Genomic DNA, 24,680 nt, shown 5'->3' on the forward strand with positions numbered 1-24,680 from the left:
CCGTGAAAGCAAACATCTTAAGTCCAGTGATTCAACAACTATTTCCTGGTGCGTCAGCGAACCCCAAGCACGCTTTAAGGCTCTAGGTTCTGGGCCCCGGCCCCGTCTGCCAGGGTTCACATCTCTGCGGGCGCCAGGGAGCCCCCCTCACTCCTGGTTCCACCACCCCACAGTAATTTCGGTAAATGGACCTTGATAACCACGTTTTAAGTTGGCCAGTGACTAAAACTACCTAGCCCCTTGGTCACGTGCCAAGGCCCAGTCTTGGAAAAGAACGCTCTTCGAAGCTCACGACTCGGGCCGTTTCGAGGTCCTTTTCAAGCATCGCCAGTCACGGACATACAGAGAATGAAGAAACTCCGGGTAAACGAACACTGATAAATCTTGTCCACCTGCCGTGAGGTTCAGCCACCGAGATAACCGAGCTGGACTCGGCAGAGCGGGCTACTGGCTGTGTCCCCCCACAGGCACAGATCATAAAGCCGCACGGCTGATTCGTGCAGCAGGGAGAGAAGGGAGGTGAAGATTCAGACTTTTTCCCCCGTGCACCTGCCTTTCTCCCTCAAAAAACGCATCTTTCAATGCAAAGAGAGCTGAAGAGTTAAAGGGCCTGAATTTGCTTGGGATCTGACTACCAAAGAATTCAAACCACTGAGTGCAGGCGATCTCTTTCAGTAGAAAACTTTATTTTCATTGCTTTTTACGAGTAGGCAAACAAGTCTTACAATATCACGAAAGCCAGATTTCCAAACTCAGCAAGCCAGTTTACATCCCAGTCCCAGACAGTAAAGCGTAAGATGCATTTGGGATCGCAGGGTAGGAACACAACAACGGACTCAAAGGTCAAATGTCGAAGTTGAATTTCATTTCAGATACTTACCAACCAAGAATTTTCAAGTACGAGAAATAAATAAAATAAAAATTAAAAAGCCACGCCTGAAAAGTTACTGGGCGGGAGTTCAGCGCACGTCTCATGCAGGGGGCTCGCTCCTAACTTGAGGGCCACACAAACATCACCCGCTTGGGTCTGCACGCGGAACAGGCCCCGTCCCAGCCACCAGGACGTCCGCCCGCAGAGCCAAACGACACCGGGGACGTGGAAGACGGAACGAAAGAAGCCGGTGCTTGGAGAAGCAGCGGCCGGCCCCCCGCGCACGGCTCAGGATTCCCGCCCTCCTCAGCAAGACTGCTGCTCCCCCAACGGCGTCTCACATCACAAATCAAAACCCATGATCATGCTGGGCAGGACAACCATGTGAGAGCTTAGGGGGCAGGCCAGGGGAGAGAGAGACAAAGGGAGCTTAGGAGGCAATCTTCAAAATATTTTATTACAAAATACAGTAACAGCGTCCGTAGAATGTTCCCCAATGTTCTCTAATACAGACGTGGCTGAACGAAGCGCTGAAAAATGCCTGGCAGTCACCCACAGGAAGCTGACTTCTCTAATGACTTCAGTCCCCTCAGGGCCACAGCACAGACCTGTGACAGGCAGTCGCCGTGGCCGGCTGGGCTCCCGACTGCTGAACAATGATCGTTTTCTCCAGGGGTTGAAATCCACATCCATGGCTGACAACCTACCAAAAACTGGGACCCAAATTCGTACAAAGACGAGGCAGAGTGAGAGAGAATGACTCCCGACGGCCCAGAAGTCTCCGGCCGCTACTTCTTATTCCTGGGTTTTAGTTCTTCGGCTGCGTTACGCAGGAAGATGTAATTTTTCTTTTGGGGATTATAAAATTCATGTCCCTAAAGGGAAAAAGACACGACAAGCTTATTATGAAAAAGCAAAAGTTAGCATTTTGTGGGCACTCGGCACACGCCAGGTCCTGTGCTTCGTGCATCAAACAGAATCTCTCTGGGGGAACAAAACAGGTTTCTGGCGAGAAAGAAAAGGCAAACAAACGTTAAGCAGAAACCGGTGTCCCCCTCGGACGGACCATCTTTTATGGATTTTCGGCACGGAGACTCTTCAGCCCACCCCCACTTCAAGGCCCGGAGGGCCGCCCACGGGAGGAGCAGAGCCTCCCAGGAGGACGGGGGAGCACTGGCCTGGACTTGAGGCCTTGAAGCAGAGCGGATGTCTGCTCTGAGGCTTCCCGGGCACGAGGGCAGGGTCCGGGACAAGCCTCCCCACGCAGACCCATAGAGAAGCGGCGGCACGCACGGCCGTCAGTGCGTCTGCTCGTGCCCGTGCTGAGGTGGAAGGAGATCGGTACGACTCTGGGGGAGCCAGAAAAATCTGGACCAGGCTGGACTCTGAAGGGCTGGGAAGGGCAGACAGGGGGGCTTTAAACATTATCCCACAGGGAAAAGGAACAGCAGCCACCAAAGTCATAAGTGGCATAAAGAGTGATACGGGGGGGCTCCCGGGTGGCTCGGTCGGTTAAGCGTCGGATTCTTGGTTTTGGCTCAGGTCGTGATCTCACGGTTCGTGAGTTCGAGCCCCACATCGGGCTCTGTACTGACAGCGCGGAGCCTGCCTGGGATTCTGTCTCCCTCTCTCTCTGCCCCTCCCCTGCTTGCTTGCTCTCTCTCAAAAATAAACCAAAAACAAAAAAAGAGAGAGAGAGACACGTGACAGACCTGTTTCAGGGAGATGATGGGGGCGGGGCAAGGCAGAAAGGCAGCACTCCAGAGACCAGAAGCATGGGAACAGGGAGGTGGGAAGGGATACCGACTGCCCTCTGCCTCCCCCGTGACGACAGGTTTTTGCTCGTCCCTGGGCAGATGTGCCGAGGTGGGTCTAGAAGCTTTGCTCAGTGGTGACCATACGTTCTCATCGTAACACGCAAGGTGCAGCTCTTCTGGACAGGTACACTCGGGCAGCAAGCTGAGAGTATTAATCGTAAGTGAGCACGGTCGCATCCCGGAGACAACAATCCTTAGACCAGAACAGGGTGAAATTCCCAAAGCGACTCCTTCCAAACGAGAACGAGGATTTAAGCCGCGGGCGCCGCGGGCGCCACGAGCTGGCGCAACCTGTTCGGACAAACTCACCCTGATCGGCTTTCACGGCAATGAACTTTCTCGCTTCCTTCCACTACCAATGTTTCCAAGCCCGCGACACACGGAGCCCCGCGGAGAAATCGAGGCCTCAGGCCACCACCTGGCTCCAACACCAAATCAGGCAGAACCGGAAGTGCACACTTTGCAAAACGGAGCGTGTGGCTCCCCGGGTGGATGGACAGACACGCGGGCACAGTCGTGCCACGGGCTGCTACACAGTGAAAAGGATGGACCAGGGAGGGATACGCTCCACGCCATGCGTGAATTCCACAATCATCACACTGAGTGAAAGATGCCAGGCAAAAAAAAGCGTGTGGTGTAGGACTCCTTTTTTTTTTTTAACTGTTTATTTACTTTCGAGATAAGAGACTGTGTGAGTGGGGGAGGGGCAGACAGGAAGACGTCGAATCCGAAGCAGGCTCCAGGCTCCCAGCTGTCAGCACAGAGCCCGACATGGGACTCGAACCCACAGACCATGAGATCCTGACCTGAGCTGAAGTCGGACGCTTAACGGACTGAGCCACACAGGGGCCCCTGGAGGACTCCTTTTACATAAAGCTCTAGAAACTGCAAACTCATCTATAAAGACAGAAAGCAGATCACCGGTTGTGTGTGGGGAGAACGATTCCAGTAATGCACACGGAAACTTCTGGGGGTGATAAAAGCACTCTCTCGACTGGGGTGAAGGCTTTACGGGCATATATACGGATGCTGAAACTGATCACTCCGCACGACGACGACTGCATTGCAGGGACACGTCAGTATAGCTGCCTGACGAGAACCAAAGGGCGGCTGCACGGCCCGCATCAGCAAACGCTCAGCCACAGGGGGCACATCTGTAGAGGCCGGGGCAGGCATCGAAAATAACGTGCTGAAGGGCGCCTGGGTGACTCAGTCGGTTAAGTGTCCGACTCTTGATTTCAGCTCAGGTCACAATCTCATGGTTTGTGGGATCAAGCCCTGCGTCGGGCTCCGTGCTGACGGTGCAGTGCCTGCTCGGGATTCTCTCTCCCCCTCTTTCTCTGCCCCTACCCCGCTCGTGCTCTCCCCCCTCAAAATAAATTAAGCTTAAAAAAAAATTAAAAATTACAAGAAAAAATAACAACGTGCTGAGCAGGCAGGGCGGCCAGAGACAGTGACTTCCAGCTCTTCTGAGAAAAAGAGAGGATCGAAGCTGAGACCGAGACCTCTGCCCCAAGAGAGCGGATGGTGACTGACACAGAGGTTGGACACGGGAGAGGCAGCAGGCCTGGAGGATAAAGGATGCGTGGGTGGGAGTCAGCAGGACTCTTCTCCCAAAGTGAAGGAACCCTAGGGCACCAGGTACACACATCCTGTCGGGACCATGATACCGGAAGAGCTCAGGAATCAAGTCAGAAACCGAAGGGTCACTGGTTTACGGTGGAGAACCCCGAGCAGAACCAGTCAGGCTGAGAGCGGACCAGGAGGGGCAGCATCCCGGAGGCGGCCAAAACAACAGAAGCTGCAGGCGTTAACCTCTTCCGACGGGTCTATGGGTCAAGGGAAACGCGGCTCCTCCGCGAGCGCTGGCACGGCCCCTGGCTGGAGGACAAAGGAGCTGGCGGGGAGGGAGAGAAGGCGCTGGGAGGAGAAGAGGATGGAGTGGCTCGAGGGAGTCCTGTGCCTGTCTGCGGTGGCAGGAGGGCAGAAGGAGACGGGCCAGCAGACAGACACGTGTGCCGATGGGAGGGAAGACACGGTGGAAAGGCTGCTGGGGGAGGGGACGAGAGAGACAAGGGTCGAACAATCCAGGAGAACCAGCAGCTGAGAAGCAAGCCCGTGGGCTGGCCGAGAGACAGCAGACATCAGCCAGTGGCCCGGAACTCAAGCACCCGAGTCAGGTCCCTTTGCCACTACGCCGGGATGCCTCAAAAACGCAGCCACGATCCAGTCAGCCCCTAAACCCTCTCCCCAGATAATACACAAAAAAGCCACGCCTCCAGCCAAGGCTCGGTGACCTGGCCCTGCGGCCCCTGCCCCCTGCATGACCACTTCCTCTCTGGCCACCGCCCCAGCCACCACTGAAGGACGTGCGGCTTCCAGCTCCCCTCTGCTTCTGGGCTCACGAGGACCAGACCCTGCCCAGGGGCAGGGTCCCAGGGAAAGGCTCTACAGGTATGACTTCACGGGGTCTGCACACCTGGCGAGGAAAGCCTGCCATTTCCCTTGGAGGTGACGTGATGGTGACCTGCCAAGGTCACCAGTGAGTCCAGAGAAGAGTCACAGCTCGAGCCTGGGCCTTCCGCCTCCAGCCTGGCGTTGTCACCCGAGAGAGCCCAGGGCAGGACTGGGAATCCTCACCTTTGACCAGTCGTAGCTGGAAGCATAGGCAAATATGTTCCCATTGTGATTGAAGCAGCAGGCCGATATGGGCTGATCTAACTGTTCCGAAGTTTTTAGCTTCGTTCTGGCATCTTTGTCCCAAAAGCTGAATCTGCCATCGGATCCCACAGTGGCAAGGGTGCCGTGAACAGGATGGAATGCGATCCCGTTTACCTGAAGGGATTGACACGCACAGTGAGAAGTGGACGACGGAGGAGAAAGCACATCTCTACCAGGACGTGCTTCCTGCTGCACGTACGAAACAAAACGTACAGACTGTCACTTTGTGAGAGCCGGCTGCCCGCTGATCACGGAAGAAACTAGCCATGCTTCCAGAATCAACGGCCAGCCCAGAACTGAGTCACGCCTCTTGTTAGGGACACAAGTCAGCAAAAATCAACAAGTATGCGGCTACTGACACTGCAGAGAGGACCCCACAGGAATGCCTTTTTCTTTCTCAGCAAACAGCAATTTCTGAGTTTTAGCTAAGCGAATCAACTGCCTACCAGCACCCGAAAGGAGGTGGATGGCCCTGAGAGCCCAAAGCGAGAGCCCGAAGCTTGCACCCGAAGCAGCAGGCGGAGAGCAAAGACAGTGTGTCATAAAAACAGAAACCCGGGCCCTACAGCGTAACTCATCTATCTCTGCCTGTGACCCCTAATGACTCAGCCACCCACCTCCAAGTCTAGTTTCTAGACAGGTTCTCAAGGTTAAAGTTTCTAAAAACATACCGCGTAGATGTCCTGAGGAGCTGAGGTATTGGTTCCGTTCGAGCGGTGACATTTGAAGGTGAAGTTGTCTTTGGCACTGAAAAGCAAAGGCCCAACTGAGTTTTCCTTTCTGAAAGAGTCTCCAGTGAAAATTCACAAGCGAATTGAGCCCACTTACGGATTTGGGGGGTTGATGTAGTGAATAGCAACCCTCCCCTCGATACTTCCCAGAGCGAAACCAGTCGGCTTGTTCTGTTTATCTTTGAAAATAGCCACGCATCGATGCTACCGTTTGTGGAGACAGAAAAAGAGAATGTTATCACAATGTAAAAGACAAGATTTCGTAACTAAGTGAAAATAAGTAATTTTCACCGTTTTTGGGTTTCAGAAGAACCAGAAACATATTATACAAATATGACACAGAGGTGACTGCTCGTCCTCCAGTAAACATCACTGTCCACCTTTTGGGAAACCACTTGTACTCGGCCACGTGACTTTGTGGATAAACCGCAGACGGCGTGCTTCCGTCGGGTGCCGCTCGGCCTCTGGTGCCACAAAGGCCTGTCACTCCCGCAGTTGGTGTGACCCTCGGAGCCCCACCACATCCTACCCCAGTGCCGCCCCATCGTGGGGCGGGGGGCGCACTCGTGTCTCTGACCCACAGCCCCCCACCAGGTGGGCTCCCTGCGGCGACTCACCCAATGCTTCTGAATCTGCTTCCCCAGGCAGAAGAGGGAAACAGCGTCTGCCCGGCAACCACAGGGGAAACCAGGGCCGAGTGGGACAGGGGACGTGACCAGCACTTTCTAACTGTGACCACACTATGCAGAAGCAACACACCACACCCCATCTAATGCTGGGTCTGGGGACCCAAAAGAGGGTCTCCTGGACTCTATAGAAGACCCCACCAAAGAGCCCGGGACCCAGCCCCCGTGGCAGAGGACCAGGGCCTGGGTCTTCGTGCCTCCTTCTATGCTTTCATCTACCTTGAGAGAAGAGCATGCCGGCGAGTGGGGGTGGCGGGGAGGAAGGGAGGAGACAGAGAGAGAGAGAGAGAGAGAGAGAGAGAGAGAGAGAGAGAGAGGGAGAGAGAATCCCAAGCAGGCTCCGCGCCGTCAGCACAGAGTCTGACGCAGGGTTCTATCTCACCAACAGTGAGATCGTGACCTGCACCGACATCAAGAGTCAGACGCTTAACCGCCTGAGCCAATCAGGCACCCCGTCACTTCCTCCTAGATGTGACAACCTGGCCTACCCCCGAGACCCACCCACCCACCCCAAACTGGACATTTCCTCTTCCTAGAGGGGTTGGGGAGGCATGAGAGCAGCATCAGAGCCTGGGACGAAGCCATAGAAGAATGATGGTAAAGAGCAGTTTCTGTTGTTGTAACACTTATTAGAGTGCACAAATTTCCTAAGTAAACAGAAAAGCACATGCTAGTTCTATTTCTGTACCGTTTGCCTTTTTTTGAACAGAAAGCCCATTACTTCTGCGAGTAGAAAAAAAATTAATATAAAGAGACAAAATCTGTAAGTTCTTAGAGGTCAGCAGGAACCATGGCTCGTCAAGCTGTGCCTCCCATGCTCAGCGCAGAGCCCAGGAACTGCACACCTCTAGGGGGCACCATCTACAAGGACACAACCACACAGCAGCCCTATGCAAAGGCTGATGGCGTGCCTCAACAAATGAAAGGCCAAGGTGCCTAGAAGCAGGAAGTAAAGTCAGATCAGACTAGGTTTTGTCAGGGAATCTGGGATTTATCCAAAGGGAAATGAGAAGTCACTGCTGGCTTTTCGGCAGAGGTGTGGGCAAAGTCAGACGTGCCACTAGAAGAAAGAGCCCCCCCAACCCACGCGTGGAGAGCAGATCAAAGGAGGGCACAGACAGAACCTCTTACAGTCATTCGAGGAGATTTGGATTAGATGTGGTGGGAGGGAAGGAACAAAATGAACAGATTCTAAAACACCTGCAGAAGTGAACCTGGGGATCAGGGGGACAGGCGGAAAGGAGGGGGAGCAGATCAAGGATGCCTTTCCGATTCACAGCATTGACAACAGCAGGTGGGTCTCATGAGATGCAGAGCACCTGGGGAGGAACACGCTGGGGGTGGGGGGGCGGGAGCAGGTGAAGATGGTTGTTTTGCTCAGCAAACATCTACAGAAGCCTTCTACCCACCAGACCGGGCTGTAGCTGGGAACGAAGCAGCGACAAAGAGAAATCTCTGCTCTTACTGAGTTTACATTCTAGTGGGCAACACAAAACGAAACACATGAAACACATCACGCGTTTATCTCTAAGGTATATACACACACTCACACACGCAGTTTAGGGGAAAACGGCCAGGGAGAAGCCTGAGGAGGGGTAACACCCAAATAAAGATCTGCAGAAAGTCGTCCCGGGTTTGGTGACGGATACTGTTGGGCGGAGACGTCGGGAGGCACATCAAGGAGCTGTCAGACTGGGGGTGTCCTGCAGGCATCCCGGAGGCGAGGTCTGTGGGGGGTCTGAGTCCCCAGCCCACAAGGTTTACCAAAATGACAGCAGGGAGGGGAGAGGAGGTCCTGCTTCAGGAGAGGAGGCAGCGCGGCCAAGGGCAGACACCCGGGGAACCCGACACGCAGCAAGCAGCAGTGAGGAAGCAGCAGCAGCAACCGCGAGGCAGGTGGTAAGAGGCTGGCGTCGCGGAGAACAGGGACAGGGCGTTTGAGAACATGTAGGGACAGTGGTGAGTGCTGCTGGGCTGACAGAAGAGGACGGCTGGTCAGCGTCCACCGGAATCACTGACGAGGAAGCCCTCGGTGGCCAGCCAAAAGCTGTTTCAGAGGAGTCACGGAGGCAGAAGTCTCAAGGGAGTCGGGTGAGAAGTGAGTGGGAGGTAAGGAAACCAAGAAAGCGCAGGTGAGATGCTTAACTGCAGAGGAAAAAGGGGTCCGGGTGGGACCAAAGGATGTGGGCCAAGAGTGTTTTCTCGGGTGAAGAAGACTAGGGCACATGTCAGGGCCGGTTGTGACATCAGGAGGGGGTGGGAGTCCAGACAACCCCCGCCCCGGAGGAGATGGGGACCACCAGCACGAGGCTCCACAGACCCCCTCCACACGATGGGCCTTCCCAAGGGGCACACGTCCCCTGACTGGCGGGAGAAAGTGGGGGCAAGGTGCAGGCGCAGGTAGACTTCTAGACTCAGCGGGAGGAAGAGAAGCTCCCCACCGCTGGTCCGTATGTTCTCTGAGCAGGAGCCGAATGGATGTGCGGAGACAAAGGTAGGGGAGGGAGAGCCTAGGAGTTTCAAGTGAAGAAAATCTAAGAGTCTGTGGCAGGTGAGCTGACGAGAAAAACCCGGTAACTGGGCGGGATGAAGGCACAGCAGAGGCTGGGAGCGATGCCCACGACGGAACCAGTCCGCGGGGGTATGCGATCTGATTCCGTAGCATCCAGCTGTCCGGGGCACGTCTGGAGAGGACAGAGAAGTCTGGCTTGTCCAGGGATGGACAGCAGTTACTCACTAAATACTTGCTTATATCCTCAACTTCACCCCCTTTGAAACTACTTGCCGGGGCACCTGCGTGGCTCAGTTGGTTAGGCATCCGACTCTTCATCTCGGCTCAGGTCACGAGCTCATGATCTGGGAGTTCAAGCCCTGCATCCGGGTCTGTGTTGACAGCTCCTGCTTGGGATTCTCTCTCTCCCTCTCTCTGCCCCTCCCCTGCTCACGCTCACTTTCTGCCCAAAGAAATAAACTCTAAGCACTTTAAATAAACAAACTTTAAAAAAAAAAGAAAATGCTTACAGGTGTTTGGAAGCACAACTGTATCCCAATCGTGTGCAGTGAGGTGTGACACAGGCTCGTAAGTACGTGCGTCCTGGTCACGCGACTCACCTGATGTTTCAGCGGGGATTCTATCCTCCTGAATTCGGAGGGCTGATTCTCTAACTGGTAGACGATCAGTCCCCTCTCTGCAGTCGCCACCACGGCCATAGGGTAGATCTAGGGAATGGAGGAGGCAGGGGCGTGCTTAAAATGAAGGACTGTGGTTTTTTTACACAGAACTATTAGATCAAAATTCTTTCAGAGTCACAAAAGTAAGTGAATTTTTTTTAATTTAAAAAAGACCACTGGTATCAACATGTTTCATGAAAATCTACAGAAACCGTATCTGCAAGTAGAACATCCGTTTTTAAAAGGCTCGTTTTTTAAAAACTATAAAATACAATCATTTGAAAAGTACACTGAGGAAGAGAGGAGAAATCAAAGTCACCTACACCATACCTTCAGATGACAGCTGTTGTCACTATCACAGTGTGTTTACTCCGGTGTTTCTTTGAGCATTACGCACATATAGGCATGTACGTATGTTCCTGCATAATCTGGATCCTTCACTCGAGGTGTGTGTTCCGAGAACGCTACTGGTGACTGTGCAATATTCCCTCAAACAAACACAGCACCAGGTTCGTTTAATCTCCCTGGTCCTGTTGGCCCATTAGGTCACATCCAAGGTTTCGTCATGTTACACAAAACAAAACCCATCTGCGTCATTTTTCTCACAATAAATTCCTAAAAGTGCGATTACTGGTAGTTCGCACAAAACTTTAAGACTTATAACCAGATGGACAGAGAAAGTTCTTCGGTTTCTCTTCCACTCACGGTCCCCAAAGATCCGGTGCCACACCACAAAGTTGTTGCCAGTTTTTCTACAGCAACCAAAAAATGTTACAGCCTGATGGCACGTGGCTTCCTGCGTATGTTCAAAAAACAAGTGGCAAAAAAAAACCCCGGCAGCAGGATTCGGTAATTTTGGAACAAATCCAGCACAAAAATCTCCTGATTCAAGACGACAGGAGGTCTGAACTACATCCTCTGGGAACTTATTATTAAAATTCGAGGGATTTTTACATTATCCTCTAATTGCAAGACGTCATCAAGTTTTGTATTTCTCTTAAAAGGATACATATTAAGTCAGAAATTCCTCACCACATCGGCGCAGTAACATCTTTCAGGGAGTTGCAAAACCATCATGGGATTTGATGATCGTGTATCCCAAAACTAGAAGGAAGAAAAAAACAACAAAAAGCCAGTAACTGACCATTCAGAGCTTTAGTGCAAACAGCATGAGAAGTAAATGTCCATCCTGGTCAGGCCATGCAGTCCCCTCAATGGCATAATCATACCTTCAAAGTCTTATCCCAGCTGCCAGTCATCACACAGCTGTAGTTTGGAGCTTTGATCCAATGGATGGTCTTAACAGGAGCGTCATGCTTTCGAAACAAAATCAGAACAGATCAAGATAAATGTAACCATGTGCCGAACGGCCTCAGTTCTGGAAACTCAAAGAGAAGGAATGAACTTAAATATCAAGGTCGTACCAGACAAACACCAAAGGATATCCAAGCCTTTCCCAATGACCGTGACATCCAATTTAGCCCGAGAACTTATATCTACTTACCATTCTGACAAATGTCAGTTTTATTATTTTCCCCCTAATTAGCGAGCACGTGAGAGTAAAGCAAGCCCCTTCCCAGGGAGGCGTTCAGAAATGACGAGTAGGGCTCCGCCACTCTTGTTTATACTAAGGTGCTATGAATCAAGAAATCAAGGAGATGCTTCTGGCACAGTCACACAGCCCCGTGATCTCGGAGTATGCGATGCCTTTCTGAAAACGTTTCCACGTCAAGGGGCCCTTCTCAAACAGGTCAGACCCTCTGGTTCTTGGCCCTCTTGCCTCCGTTACTCCTGCCTTAGCAGTCTTTCCACAAGAGCGTGCCTGCTGTCCCCGAGCAGGCTAACAGCTCCACGGGCGTGTGCAAGTGTCTTTCTTGCTCGCTGCCGTGTCTCTACCCCTACGGAAAGTGCCTGGGATACAGCAGGCATTCAATAAATACTTGTCGAACGAACGAGTATCCAAATACAGTTGGGAAAAGGCAAGCCGCACGCGGGTGTCAGAATGTCAGATACGTGAATGTCGAGGCCCACGGGCACCAGCCTTTTGTGGACGGCGTTTATTACCTGTGCAATCTGTATTGCTTGATTACTGTTGAGGTCCCACATTTTGGCAGTTTTATCACATGATGCTGTAAATACTTTGCTCCCATCCTAAAAGAAGGTGGAGAAAATTTGTCATTGGAAAAAAATAAAATTTCTATCTGTATATTAAGTTGATCATATTGAGGCAGATTTAATTTTGCAATTTTTAAAAAATTTTTTAAATGTTTATTTTTGAGAGAGAGAGGGAAAGAGAAAGAGCACAAGTGGGGAGGGGCAGAGAGAGAGGGAGACACAGAATCCAAAGCAGGCTCCAGGCGCTAAGCGATCAGCACAGCGCCCGACGTGGGGTTCAAGCTCAAGGACCATGAGATCATGACCTGAGTCGAAGTCGGAGGCTTAACCGACTGAGCCACCAGGTGCCCCTGCAATTTTTATTTTTCTAATTATCTGGGGGCTAGTATATTATAAACTACGCTGTCATACCCAAAACGTGTTTTAGCTTCATTTCTTTATTACTGATTTATTTTTCTAAGAAATACCACATAAACAGGATGAAAACCATCCAAATAGCACTTGAAGTTATACAGGGAAGATGAGGTCTCCCACCCCTGACCTGGCTCCTTCCTTATGGGCCACTCACTACCCTCTGGGAGTAGTTTTTGGATATCCTCCATCTGTGTGTATTACCAGGGGACGTTTATACCTTTTTTCTTGTTTTGATTAATTTTAAGCTGTTTTTTTTTCTTTAAATGAATTTCAAGCCCTCACAAAAGTTGCAGGAATAAAACCATGAACATCCGTAAACCCTTCAGCTAGAATCACCAATGGTAAACACATTTACGGTATCTCTCTATGTAGACACATGTACATATCCATAATCATTACACATTTGTTCGCCTATGTATCCAATAACATTCTGAAGTGCACACCATAAGACTACACTAATTTTTATTCTTTAAATTTCTTTAATGTTTATTTATTTATGAGAGAGTGAGAGTGAGCACATGTCGGGAGGGGGGTGGGGCGCAGACAGAGAAGGAGACACAGAATCCAAAGTGGGTTCCAAGCTCTGAGTTGTCAGCACAGAGCCCGACACGGGGTTCGAAGTCACGAACCGTGAGATCCTGACCTGAGCCGAAGTTGGTACGTTTAACTGACTGAGCCACCCAGGTGCCCTTACGCTAATTTGCAAAAATCACTGGTCCTATGTAAACTATAGAACAGCTTAAAAAATTAGCAATCATGGTGTGGTGATTTTAAAAATATTCAAATACAGGGATGCCTGGGTGGCCTAGTCGGTTAAGTGTCTGACTTCGGCTCAGGTCAGGATCTCACGGTTCGGGACTTCGAACCCGGTGTCGGGCTCTGTGCTGACAGCTCAGAGCCTGGAACCCACTTCAGATTCTGTGTCTCCCTCTCTCTCTACCTTTCCCCAACTCACGCTCTGTGCCTCTCTCTCTCAAAAATAAACAAACATTTAAAAAAATTCAAATACAGAACTCATAAATTAGGTCAAATACGAAGAAGCACAGATAAGTTTTAAAAAGTACTAAATGGAAAGTTCTAGACCAGCGGTTGGCAAATTTTTTTCTTTAAAAAACAATTTTTTTTAATGTTTCTATTTTACTTTTGAGAGAGAGAGAGAGAGAGAGAGACACACAGTGAGAGCAGGAGAGGGGCGGAGACCGAGGGAGACACAGAATCCGAACGGGCTCCGGGCTCTGTCAGCACAGAGCCCGACGTGGGGCTTGAACTCACAGACTGCAAGATCATGACCTGAGCTGAAGTCGGACGCCCAACTGACTGAGCCACCCAGGTGCCCCACAAATTTCTTTCTTAAAGGGCCATTTATTTAGTGAATTTTCGTCTTTATAGGTCTCCGTTCCAACTCCTGAAGTGTTACACTTGAAGGCAGCCATACACACTATGTACATGAGGGAGTGTAGCTATGTTCCAATAAACTTTATTCCCCAAAATAGGCAACGGGCCACAGTCTGCTGACCAGTGACCCAGATTATGTCATTTCTGGTTCCAAAGCTCCAAGATTTACTGCCATCCTTCCCCAGCAAAAGTTTCTTCCCATAGAAAGTCACCAGTTCTGCAACTGAAAGACAAGATACAACCTGCCTGTGTCGGTGACCTCGGAAGGCTCACTCTGTAAACCCTCAGAAAGACACCAACGCATGCGATGGCCACCCCCAGACCGAGGGATGCGCCAGCCTCTCCATCGCACCGGCAACGCCCGTCCTACCAGCCGTGACCAGCACCACACGGCAGCGGCACACAAGGGCCCAGTGGGCGCACCGAACTCGAGGCTAATCTACCTGAAGGCGGGGCAGACGACAGCACTCGTGTTCCCGGCCCTGTGCTCTCCACCCAGCTGCTCTCCACGCTGCTACGGCCACGGAGCGAAAATGTCCTCAGAGGGCAAAGAATCATCTTCGCCAAGTTTGGTTTTTATGCCTCCACGGTCGCTCTGGCTCTTTCGTGCTTCCGTGCCGTTATGTACGCGGCTTCCTCTCCCGGACGCTCTTCCCACGCTGGCCCATTTCCCTTCCTGTAGGCCTATGAGGAAGGCGGTCAAGCACATGGGCTCTGGAGCCAGGAAGGTCTGGATCTGGGCCTAGACTCGGCCACTCACTATGTTCCCTCAGGCAAGCCTGTCCTCTAACACCGTGCCCATCGCTTTACGTACGTGTGGTCTAGCGGTCACAAGTTCTGCCACCTGGCATTCTTACTTGTTTCTACAGGTCTGTCCTAAGAGACCAGAAATTCCATGAATACGGTATTTGCCTACCTGGCCTACTTTGTTTTCCACTCTATCCCCAGGGCTTTAGCTTACTAGAGGAGCCTGATAGTTATTTGCTGAATTAAATATGACCCGTCGTAATTATTATCACCTTCATTTTACAAACGAGGAAACAGATGGAGAGATCAGGTAACCTGCCAAACTGAAAACACTGAAGAGTAGAGCCCAAATTTGAACCTAGGCCTGGACTGGATGACACAACGCTCAAAAAACTAGAGGCCTGTGTGCAGTTCGTTTCTCTAACTCTTGTCTCTTCAGTGAAGCCTTCATGGCACCCTCCCCAAAATTTACAGTTGCTTTCTGTGTTCCCCACTACCCAGCACCAGCACACCTTCTCGGAACTCAGAACCCTTCGTTACGGTGCTCGATCCCTCCAGCAGATGACGCACAACTCGGGAGAAAGGAAATAAGCTGTTCTCGTTTTTATATATCCCGAAGCCACTCAATACATCCTCTACCAGTTCATTTTACTTCTTACCTAGTTTATAAGAAACTTTACATTCTGATCCATCACCAAATCAGAAAAAAAGACAGGCAAAATAAATCAAGTATTTTAAATTTACTCAAGTTATTACTTTTCCACGTGCAAATTAAAAGTAAGTTGTGGGGCCCCTGGGTGGCTCAGTGGGTTTAGTGTCAGACTCGTGATTTCAGTTCAGGTCACGATCTCACAGTTCATGAGCTCGAGCCCCACGTCAGGCTCTGTGCAGACACCGCACAGCCTGCCTGAGTTTTCGTTTTTTTTTTTTTTTTTTTGGAGAGAAAGAGCATGTGTGTGAGCAGGGGAGGGGCAGAGAGGGGGACAGAGGATCCCAAGGGGGCTCTGAGCTGACAGGCCAACAGCAGAGAGACCAATGCGGGGCGTGAACTCATGGGGCTCAAACTCATGAAACCGTTAGATCATGACCTGAGCCAGACACTCAACCGACTGAGCCACTCAGGCGCCACCCCCCCTTCCCTGGGATTCTGTTCTTCTCTGCCCCTCCCCTGCACGTGTGCTCACTCTCTCTCTTTCTCTCTCTCAAAACAAACTTAAAAAAAAAAACAAGTTGTATCTGTAAAAAATGCATCTTTTCAAATTGTTTTCACAGATCTATTATCAGTCTCATACTAATCCAATCAGGTATGTCAAGAAAACACCTTCAGATGACTAAAATGCTCAGAGAAGACCATCACAGTTAATGATGAAAACAGGAGCAACTCTGGCTCCTGAACCATCCCGAAATATTGATGAGTAGCAGACTCCTTTCCTAGTTAGAAACTAAGTAAGATCACGTCATTTAAAAATGACCACATAAAACAGGAGTAATTGGCAATTTCTCATAGTTAAACATATACTCACCATACGACCCAGTAATCCATTATCTACCCAGGAGAAATGAAAACTTTTGTTCGTGGCAATTCCAGGACCCAAGTGTTTACAGCAGCCTGATTCCTGACCAAAATGGGCAACAACCCAAACGTCCTTCTCCTGGTGGCTGGGTGAGCAAACGATGACCCGGCCACGCAGTGGGCCATACCACTGGCACGACCACCTGCACGGGGCTCAAAGGCACCACGCGGAGTGAAGGGGCACCGCGGGGTGGGGCTGTCTGCGCGACCCGGCACGGGGAGAGCCACGGGCACCAAAACCACACCAGTGGTTTCCAGGGGCTGGGATCGGAGGAGGACGTGCCCACACAAGGGCGGGGGGGGATTCTGGGGGCTGATGTTCTGTGTTTCGACCACAAGTCTCTGCAGCCTCAAAAACTGACAGAATTACACGCTAAAAAGGTTCCGTTTCATCGTCTGCAAATCATGCCTAATGAATCTGACCGAACAAATGACACAGAAGGCCTGGGAAGGGCCGGAAGGCCTAGCCTCCCCCGCATGGGGGTACATCCGTGTGCCCGTCAGTCAGGCCCCTGTTTTCTTGCCTCCGCTGGGCTCAGCCAACTGGGCCACAGCGGTGGCGGGAGAGAAAGGCTGAGCTGTCAGTGCCCCAGCCCCTCCTCTCCCCAGGGGACCGGCCTCTCCACAGCTGCGGCCCACCACACCCACCTTCCCTTCTCTGCTGGGCCTTGTGAAAGATCTCTCCATTTAGACTCTCCCCAATCCACAGCAGAAGCTCAGAGCCACATTAACTTGGACATATTTGTTTATATGACTGATGTTCAAGATTCGGAAGGAAAAACAGAATTCTAAAACCCTAAAAAAGACTTCACATGTCTGTTAATAGAAAAAGATTATTTTTTTTTCTCTAGCATTTATTTTCTGAGATACTAAATTTCTAATTTTAAAACAACATAAATTTATGGCATAAAGGTAAAAAAGGTTTCCAGAAATTATTTAATCCTTTGACCAAGGTAACGTGTCAATAAAATGATGAAGTTGTGTTTTTGTTTTTTTAATTTTTTAAAATGTTTATTTACCTCTGAAAGAGACAGACAGAGACAGTGCGAACAGGGGAGGGGCAGAGAGAAAGGGAGACACAGAATTGGAAGCAGGCTCCGGGCTCCGGGCTGTCAGCACAGAGCCCAACGCAGGCCTCGAACTCACAGACCGCGAGATCATGAACCGAGCTGAAGTCGGACACTCAACCAACTGAGCCACCCAGGCACCCCTAAAATAATGAAGTTTTTATGCAAGAAAAGCTTTCAGATTAACTAAAGTTAACGTTAACGGACCCCCTTAGGAACATCAACGCATTCAGAAACTCAGAATTTCCAACAATGTGTACAGTACCCGCTATTTGTGGTCTGGGTTATATAAAAGTTGAAACACAAACTCTGGATTACACACGATTTTACGCTGCAGAAAACACGAAAACTTGAATGAGACTCACATCACTCCAGCAGACATCTAACACCGGCCCCGTATGCATCTGCTGGGCTTTTGGGATCGTCTGTCCGCTATCTTGAACTTCCCAGCAGCGAACCTGTAGCGATACGACAAATGAACACAAACAGCAAGCCAAGACACACTGCACGCAGTAAACACCTGATAAGGAATGGGGGCAACTTACGCATACAGAAACGTCTCCTATCAACCTCATTAACTTTAACAACAAAGCGACTGACGGGGGCCTGGGTAGCTTACTCGGTTAAGCATCTGACTGTCTATTTTGGCTCAGGTCACGATTTCATGGTTCGCAGGATCAAGCCCGGAGTCGGGCTCTGTGCTGACAGTGCAGAGCCTGCTTGGGATTCTCTCTCTCTGCCCCGCCCCAGCTTGTGCTCTCTCAAAATAAACATTAAAAAAAAAAAAAAAAAAATGTTTGCTGTGCTGTCTTTCTATGCACACGTTGTCTTCAAGAAACTAGATTACAGGGGCGCCTGGGTGGCTCAGTCGGTGAAGCGTCCGACTTCAGCTCAGGTCACGATCTCGCGGTCCGTGAGTTCTAGCTCTGGGCTCTGGGCTGATGGCTCAGAGCCTGCTTCCGATTCCGTGTCTCCCTCTCTCTCTGCCCCTCCCCCGTTCATGCTCTGTCTCTCTGTGTCTCAAAAATAAAAATAAAACGTTACAAAAATATATATATATAAAAAAAAAGAAACGAAAAGAAACTAGATTACAGAGTACCTTCACTCTCGTCAGCACTTTTCTCCCTGCATCGTTAGTTGCCATTACGCGCTCTTCTGACGTTTTTTAGTGACTCATTTGAAGTCTTTCCAGAAGCTACATGTAGAAACCAAACCTGCTCCGCCATGGCTACCTTCCTCCCCTTGCTGTTCTCCTCTCTTCATCCCCCTGCAGCCCCACTGCCTCCCTGCTGCCGAAAAATCTTTTCCAAAACCTTAAAATGGCAACCCAGCGTACAAACATACCACAGAATACCATTATTAGCGGACCAGCACGGAGACTTCTTAAAATGAGGCAGTATCGGGGAGCGGCCAGGAGTCTAGACCCTGGGCCATATTGCGAGGGTCGGCAGCCCCGCCTCGCTCCTCCCTTACATGTGGGCCCTGGGCCAGTTATTCTACTCCTGAGCTCACGAGCTGCTTCATAAGACGGGCAGGACAGTGAAGAGACTGCTGGAGAGTCTGCAAGAGACAGCCTGGGGACGTTCCTCATGCCCCACAGTGGAATCACTAAGATGCAACGTACAAACTTAAGGATTTCTCACAGGTATGGCCGATTACCTTCCAGGAGCCCCGTAGCAATCTACACACTCAGCAGTGGTACATGTATGGTTTCGGCTTATCTTTGCCGAGACCAACCGTTACGCTTTTCTGCTTTTAATTTTCGGTAACGTGACGGAGTCTATCACCTAAGTCTGAATTCATCTGCTCAGGGGTGTGGCCGGATAGCTCCAGTCCACACCAAGGGGCCACCTGCACTCCCTCTGTGAAGTGCCTCTTCACATCCTTTGCTTATTTTTCTACCAGAGTTTTTATCTTTCTGTGTACTGTGATTTTTTTGCCTTTCTTCTTGTACGCCACAGGCTAAGCGTAACACCTAAGCACGATCTGTGCTTTGCCCGAAGTTAAACAAGTTTAACGTGTGCCTTAAGAACGTTTCAGGATAAGAAAAGAAATTTATGTATACTACCACGGATAACAGTCATTCTCAATGATACTACATTGGATCTGGGAATCCACGTCAAGTTACTGAACTAAGGTAGGAAATTTTTTTAAGGTCGTATGTATGTACGTACGTATGTATATGTACGTATGTAAAGTAATCTCCACACCCAACGCGGGGCTGGAGCTCACAACCCTGAGATTAAGAGACATGTGCTCCACTGACTGAGTCGGCCAGGCCCCCCCAGAGGAGGAAGTTTTGAGTGATGCCTATGATCACGCTTTCTTAACAAAAATCAGGGTAACAAATGATGTCAGTGCACTCAGAAGGGTCACACCCTCTAACCGATTTCTTTCTTCATTCACTTCATTCACTTGGGAAAGAACGGAGCCAAAAGGAAAGCTAACTCTGTCCATACAAAGAGAGAGGACTTCTAGAACATGCACGTAAGGAGCACTTACATCATTAGCCCACGATCCTGCAATAAGAAAGTTCCCGGGCAAGGTTGGTGGGCTAAAAGATAGACAACCAATGCTATCATCAGGAGACGATGTTACTTCAATATCCTGGGGGAAAAAGTCAGTGTTACAAAGTATGCATCATTAATTTCATTCAAAATTGTTTTCTTTCTCACTAAGCGCTCAGGGTAGACTTTCCTTGTGTTCAAGAACTAAATGAACTGTACCTCTCTTACTTTGATCCCAAAGGGGAAGCTACGGGAAGGACCAGCATAGATGGGAGGGACCAGACCCAGCACTCTCTATGAAATGCCCATCATGATATCTTCCAAGCGACGGCCCACTGGTTCACTGTGGCCTCAAAGTGCTTGATCAAAGTCATCGCCTGTCCCCACCCCAAAGGAAATTCTAACTCAACAGTCGTGGGCTGGGCCCTGGGAACCCACAGTTTTAACAAGCACCACGGTGACTTAAGAGATGGGGAAAGTTAGGGTGCCCAGGACACTCGGGCAGTGGACACAGCTGCCGTGCTCCCGAGTTGGAGAAAGTGGGCTCGACAGAGTTTCAGAGCTTTCGCCCCAAAGGAGGCTCCCACACCACTTCAGTGTCTCTCACTCGGGGAGGCCCTGGCGCGTGATTTCCTCCAAGTGCCGTGAAGCTTTCCGAGGTACCTTCATGGGGTTGTGGTTATCTGTGCTTGTGCTGCCAAACATGCTGGTCCCACTGGTTCCGAAACCCGAGGTTGTTCCGAACAGACTCATTTTGGCCCTGAAAAGTAACGGAAAACGTTAAGGACGGGTCCTTTCTTCAGGAATCAAGATCACTGAGAGCTAACTTAAAGCTAATTCAGCCACAGAAAAAAAAGAAGACTCTAAATGAGTTTCTCTCTTCTCAAGACATCTGAACATGTGATAAGCAGGTACTTTTTAAAGATGAACTTTCTACTTTAGGACTGTTTTTGACTTACAGGGAATTGTCAAGACAGAGTTCCCACACACCGCACAGCCAGCTTCCCCGTGTCCCTCGCACGTTTGCCACCGTTAGTAAACCAAGACACTACGGCCGAGTGCTTTTCAGTCACCAGCCAGAAAATAAATTCACCCATGTTTTACATAGTTTGAGACGCTGCCCTTGGCACCAGGAACACAACAGTGAACCAGCAAAAGGCCCCACTCTTCAGGTCACCACTCAGTGGGAGTTTCCTGTCTTCTTACTAACTTCTACGCTGCTTTAGGTCGGCATCTCCGAACGAAGTCACTAAGACAAGCAACCAGTCCCGGCAAAGTTCAGCAACTTCTCCGTACAAGAAGTTTTAAACAGTACTCCATCGGGTCTGCTCGAGTACCCAAAGGTCTGGTATTACATCCTGGACAACACAGAATGGGGAGACCGCTAGGGATTCTGGAAAGGCACCTGGGCTTCCCGACCTCATGAAGCAAGTGGGCGCCCAGCGACTCGGTCAAAGCAACGGCTATGATCCCATCGGCATCTGAGAACAACTCTGTGAGAGGACGTTAAATGTGAGCAGTGCCCGGGCAACGCCAGCTCACTGCATGAGAACAAAGGAATAACAAGGCTTCTGCAGGCAGAGTCCAGGAACCAGTGGCTACACGGCTTGGGGCAGGTGACTTAGCCTCGATTTTCTCATCCCCGAAAACAGAGCCACGAATGCCCACTTCACAGAATCACGAAAAACAAGGGAGGTCGCATGCACACACGCACGGCGCCTGAAAATTCTCTGTTCCTTCCCTCTCTGCAGCTCTCAAGTTGGGAGAGAACGTTTCTGCCACGTGGAACCCGGGGAAGGAGCAGGGGTCATGCAAGCATTAACCAGGCTACGTGGACCGCGTGTCATACAGGACGCTGGGACCCCTCAAGCTCGGAGGACCCGCGTACAACTCAACCGCACCTCCCCGCCTGCGCCACCCGCTGCGTTCCAGCCAGGCTGGCTCTGCTGACGCCCTTCCTGCGCGTGGACACAGCAAGGTCCACCCGGCCTTGGAACATTGCTGCTACCTGTTCCTTCCGCCTGGGGTGACTCGCCCTCCCCCATCCTCCCGACGTCTCAGGCTGAATCTTCAGACCCCCAATTCAAAAGCAGTCTCCCGAGCACTTTTGGGGGGCGATGGAAACGTTCTAAAACTGGACTGTGGTGATGTTGACACAACCGTAGGCAACTTCCCAAACCCATCGAAAAGGTCCGCTTTAAAAGGGTTACAGTAGAAGGCCGCTAGACCCGTCTGTTGCCAAAAGGTCACCTCCTCAGAGGCGTCCCTGTTTTCCTCATCTGACATCTCCAACCTCGGACATCACCCTGTTTTCTGGACGGCACCTGTCAGGATCTGACACTGTTTGCAACCAGGCTCTTCCCCAAGAGAAGGTCAGCTCCGGGAGGACAGAGGGCTGTCTGGATTCTTCCCTGGCACACGCCTGACCCTCAGCACAGTGCCTTGGGCACGGCGGCTGCGACCGCACAGATACTTGCCTGGGGGACGCGTGTCTCCGTGTGTACAGCAAACACTTGGCAGAGAAGGCCGGAAACAAAGAGACAGATCAGTTTCAGACAGTGGTCAGTGCAACGAAGAGAGGTTAAAGCGGGAGAAGACTAAAGGGGATGGATGCCCCTCTACCCTGGTCGGGGAAGGCTCCTCCGAGGAGGTAGCATGCATCTGATAAGCCAGACCTGTAACCGGGGAGGGTAGAGGCGACAGACGCTGCCATCAACTCCGCGACCCTTCCCAGTGCCTCAGTTTCCCCACAAGAAGGACGAGGGGGTTAGACCCGAGATGACTCCGAGGCCCCTTCCAGCTCTGGCGTCCCTCCCAGGGGCCGGTAACGAAGCCCGCTAACCGGCCGGCTCGCGCCCCGGCACCTCGCTGCGGGGCTCACTCCGCCGGGGGACCCGGCCTCGGAGGCGCCATGGCCGCGGGGAGCGAGGGAGGCGGCACGGGGCCTACCTGAGTCGCGCCGCGGCGGGGGGGCAGGTGGCGGGGAGCGGGAGGAACTCGGGGGCCTGCGAGCCCACCCGGGCGAGGAGGAGGCGAAGGCGAGGTGGCGCGAACAGAAAACCCAAAGGCCGAAACACCCTCACGCTGGTGGAGGAAACTGCCCCAATTACCGCGGAGCCACTGCGCCTGCGCCCCGGGGCCACTTCCTGTGCCGCCCGGAAGGCAGCGAAGAAAGAAAAAGCCTTCCCCCACCCCCTCTCGCGAGACGATGACGCATGCGCAGAAGCGTTATTGACGCCGAGAAGCAGTCCCCGTGCCAGCAATTTGCGGATTGGTCGTAAGTTGGTGTGGCCAGGCTGCAAGTTGCCAAGCAACTGTTTTAATAAATTCGCCGCTACCGCTCCCGCCCACGGAGGATAGTATTTTCTCTCGAGAATTAAATGTCTAGCAGAATTCTGATTGCCGCCAATTCAAGCCCAAGGCCATCCTCGGAGAAGCTGATGGAATGCTGCCTCGGGCTGCGGTGAAGTCCGCCAGCCTGGGGCCCTGCCCTGGCCTCCTGTCTGCCGTCCGGGGCTCTTGGGGCCTCAGTTTCCTTTTGTAAAATTGGCATAACGATGCCTGACTTCAGGGAAGTTCTTAATTGGGATCGAGTGAAGTAACACACATGAAAGACTTTTGCGAAGCGTAAGATTCCATAAGAATGCTAAGGGGTTGTTAGGACACACACATGGACGCGTGCCAACTCCAAAGATTTCAGCTGGTGGCTGAATTTCTGAAGGAAGAGAGAGGGATCTCCTGACTCTGTGGGACATACACTGAACCTTCTCCTTTGCTATTCAGTGTGGTCTGTGAACCAGGAGCCTTAATATCTGCAGGGGACTTTCAGACCCACAAGACCTTTTTATAAAATGCAGATCGAGAAGGTCCAGGGGGTGCTGAGCAAATTCCCAGCTGAGCTGGCCTCACCGAGTCTAGATGAGGTATTTGGAGTCATTTGGGGTACCTTTTGTAAAGCTGTGCTGCCTGGGCCTCCCTCTCAGAGATTTCTGATTTAGTTGATCTGTGGTGGCACAGGGGGTTAATAGTTTTTATAAGCTCCTCAAGTGATCCTAAGGAGCAGGCAAGATTGAGAACCTCTAGTCTAGATCGTGATAATAAGAGCTCTTTATCTCCTATAATTTCCAGAGCAGCCCTATAAAGTACTGTAATCCCAGACATCATACAGCCGTTAAGCAGCAGAGCCAGTGAAGCCTGTCCGGTACCGAAGTCCCCCAGCATAATCTTGGAATCATCTCTGACAAGTACTCCCTCCTCAAGGACACCTTTCCTCATTCTTTCCCAAATGGATCATCTCATACCATTGCTTCTTGAAGACTGCTTCTCATATTCTGCCTCATAAAACGGCAGGCATTTGCCTCGTCTTGCTTGCTAGACTTTAAACTGTGTCTTCCTCCCGTGCGTATCCTTTGCAGCACCAAGCTCTCAGTGTCTTACACACGGCTGGAGTGAAATCAGCGTTTGTTGAATTATATTTCCCACACCTGAGGAATACTCCAGAAACCTCTATCATGATACAGAGTCTTGCACAATCCTGGTGCTTCATCATATTTTTAAAACGATCTTTCTGCTGTTTTGGGGGAACTAACTGACAAGCTGCTTTTGCATCGACCACCCGGGGAAGAATAAAAGCATGTGCACGCAAATGTAGCAACAGCGAACATTCCTTGACTTTTCTAAAGTGTCATTCCAACAGTTTACGAGAATTATCTCACTTAGTCCTCACAATGAGACTACGGGGATATTATTCTTGTTATCTCCAATTCGCCGTTGACAAAACCAAGGCCAGCCACACAAGAAGCGAGTAGAAGGGGGAGCTGAGATGCAAGCCGCGTGCCCCCCAAATCCGACTCCGCAGATGGCAG

The 24,680-nt window shown here is 51.0% G+C and overlaps 1 protein-coding gene across 2 annotated transcripts; it reads right to left on the minus strand.

The window, feature by feature from the left end:
- Nucleotides 1-1,307: 1,307 nt before the first annotated feature.
- Nucleotides 1,308-22,962, minus strand: RAE1 (ribonucleic acid export 1). Of its 2 annotated transcripts, XM_027046520.2 has the most exons (13): nucleotides 22,765-22,962; nucleotides 22,293-22,327; nucleotides 20,479-20,575; nucleotides 19,811-19,915; nucleotides 17,674-17,766; nucleotides 12,062-12,148; nucleotides 11,227-11,313; nucleotides 11,030-11,101; nucleotides 9,938-10,045; nucleotides 6,238-6,344; nucleotides 6,081-6,156; nucleotides 5,329-5,523; nucleotides 1,308-1,746 (listed from the first exon to the last, which is right to left on the minus strand). In XM_027046520.2, the coding sequence occupies exons 3-13, from the start codon at nucleotides 20,566-20,568 to the stop codon at nucleotides 1,660-1,662; spliced, it is 1,107 nt and encodes a 368-aa protein (XP_026902321.1). In that variant the 5' UTR covers nucleotides 20,569-20,575; nucleotides 22,293-22,327; nucleotides 22,765-22,962; the 3' UTR covers nucleotides 1,308-1,659. The 2 variants fall into 2 exon arrangements, with proteins under 2 accessions (XP_026902321.1, XP_026902320.1); XM_027046519.2 differs by lacking the exon at nucleotides 22,293-22,327.
- Between the last annotated feature and the right edge of the window lie 1,718 nt (nucleotides 22,963-24,680).

Source organism: Acinonyx jubatus, chromosome A3 (assembly GCF_027475565.1).
Source record: "Acinonyx jubatus isolate Ajub_Pintada_27869175 chromosome A3, VMU_Ajub_asm_v1.0, whole genome shotgun sequence".
NCBI lineage: Eukaryota > Metazoa > Chordata > Mammalia > Carnivora > Felidae > Acinonyx > Acinonyx jubatus.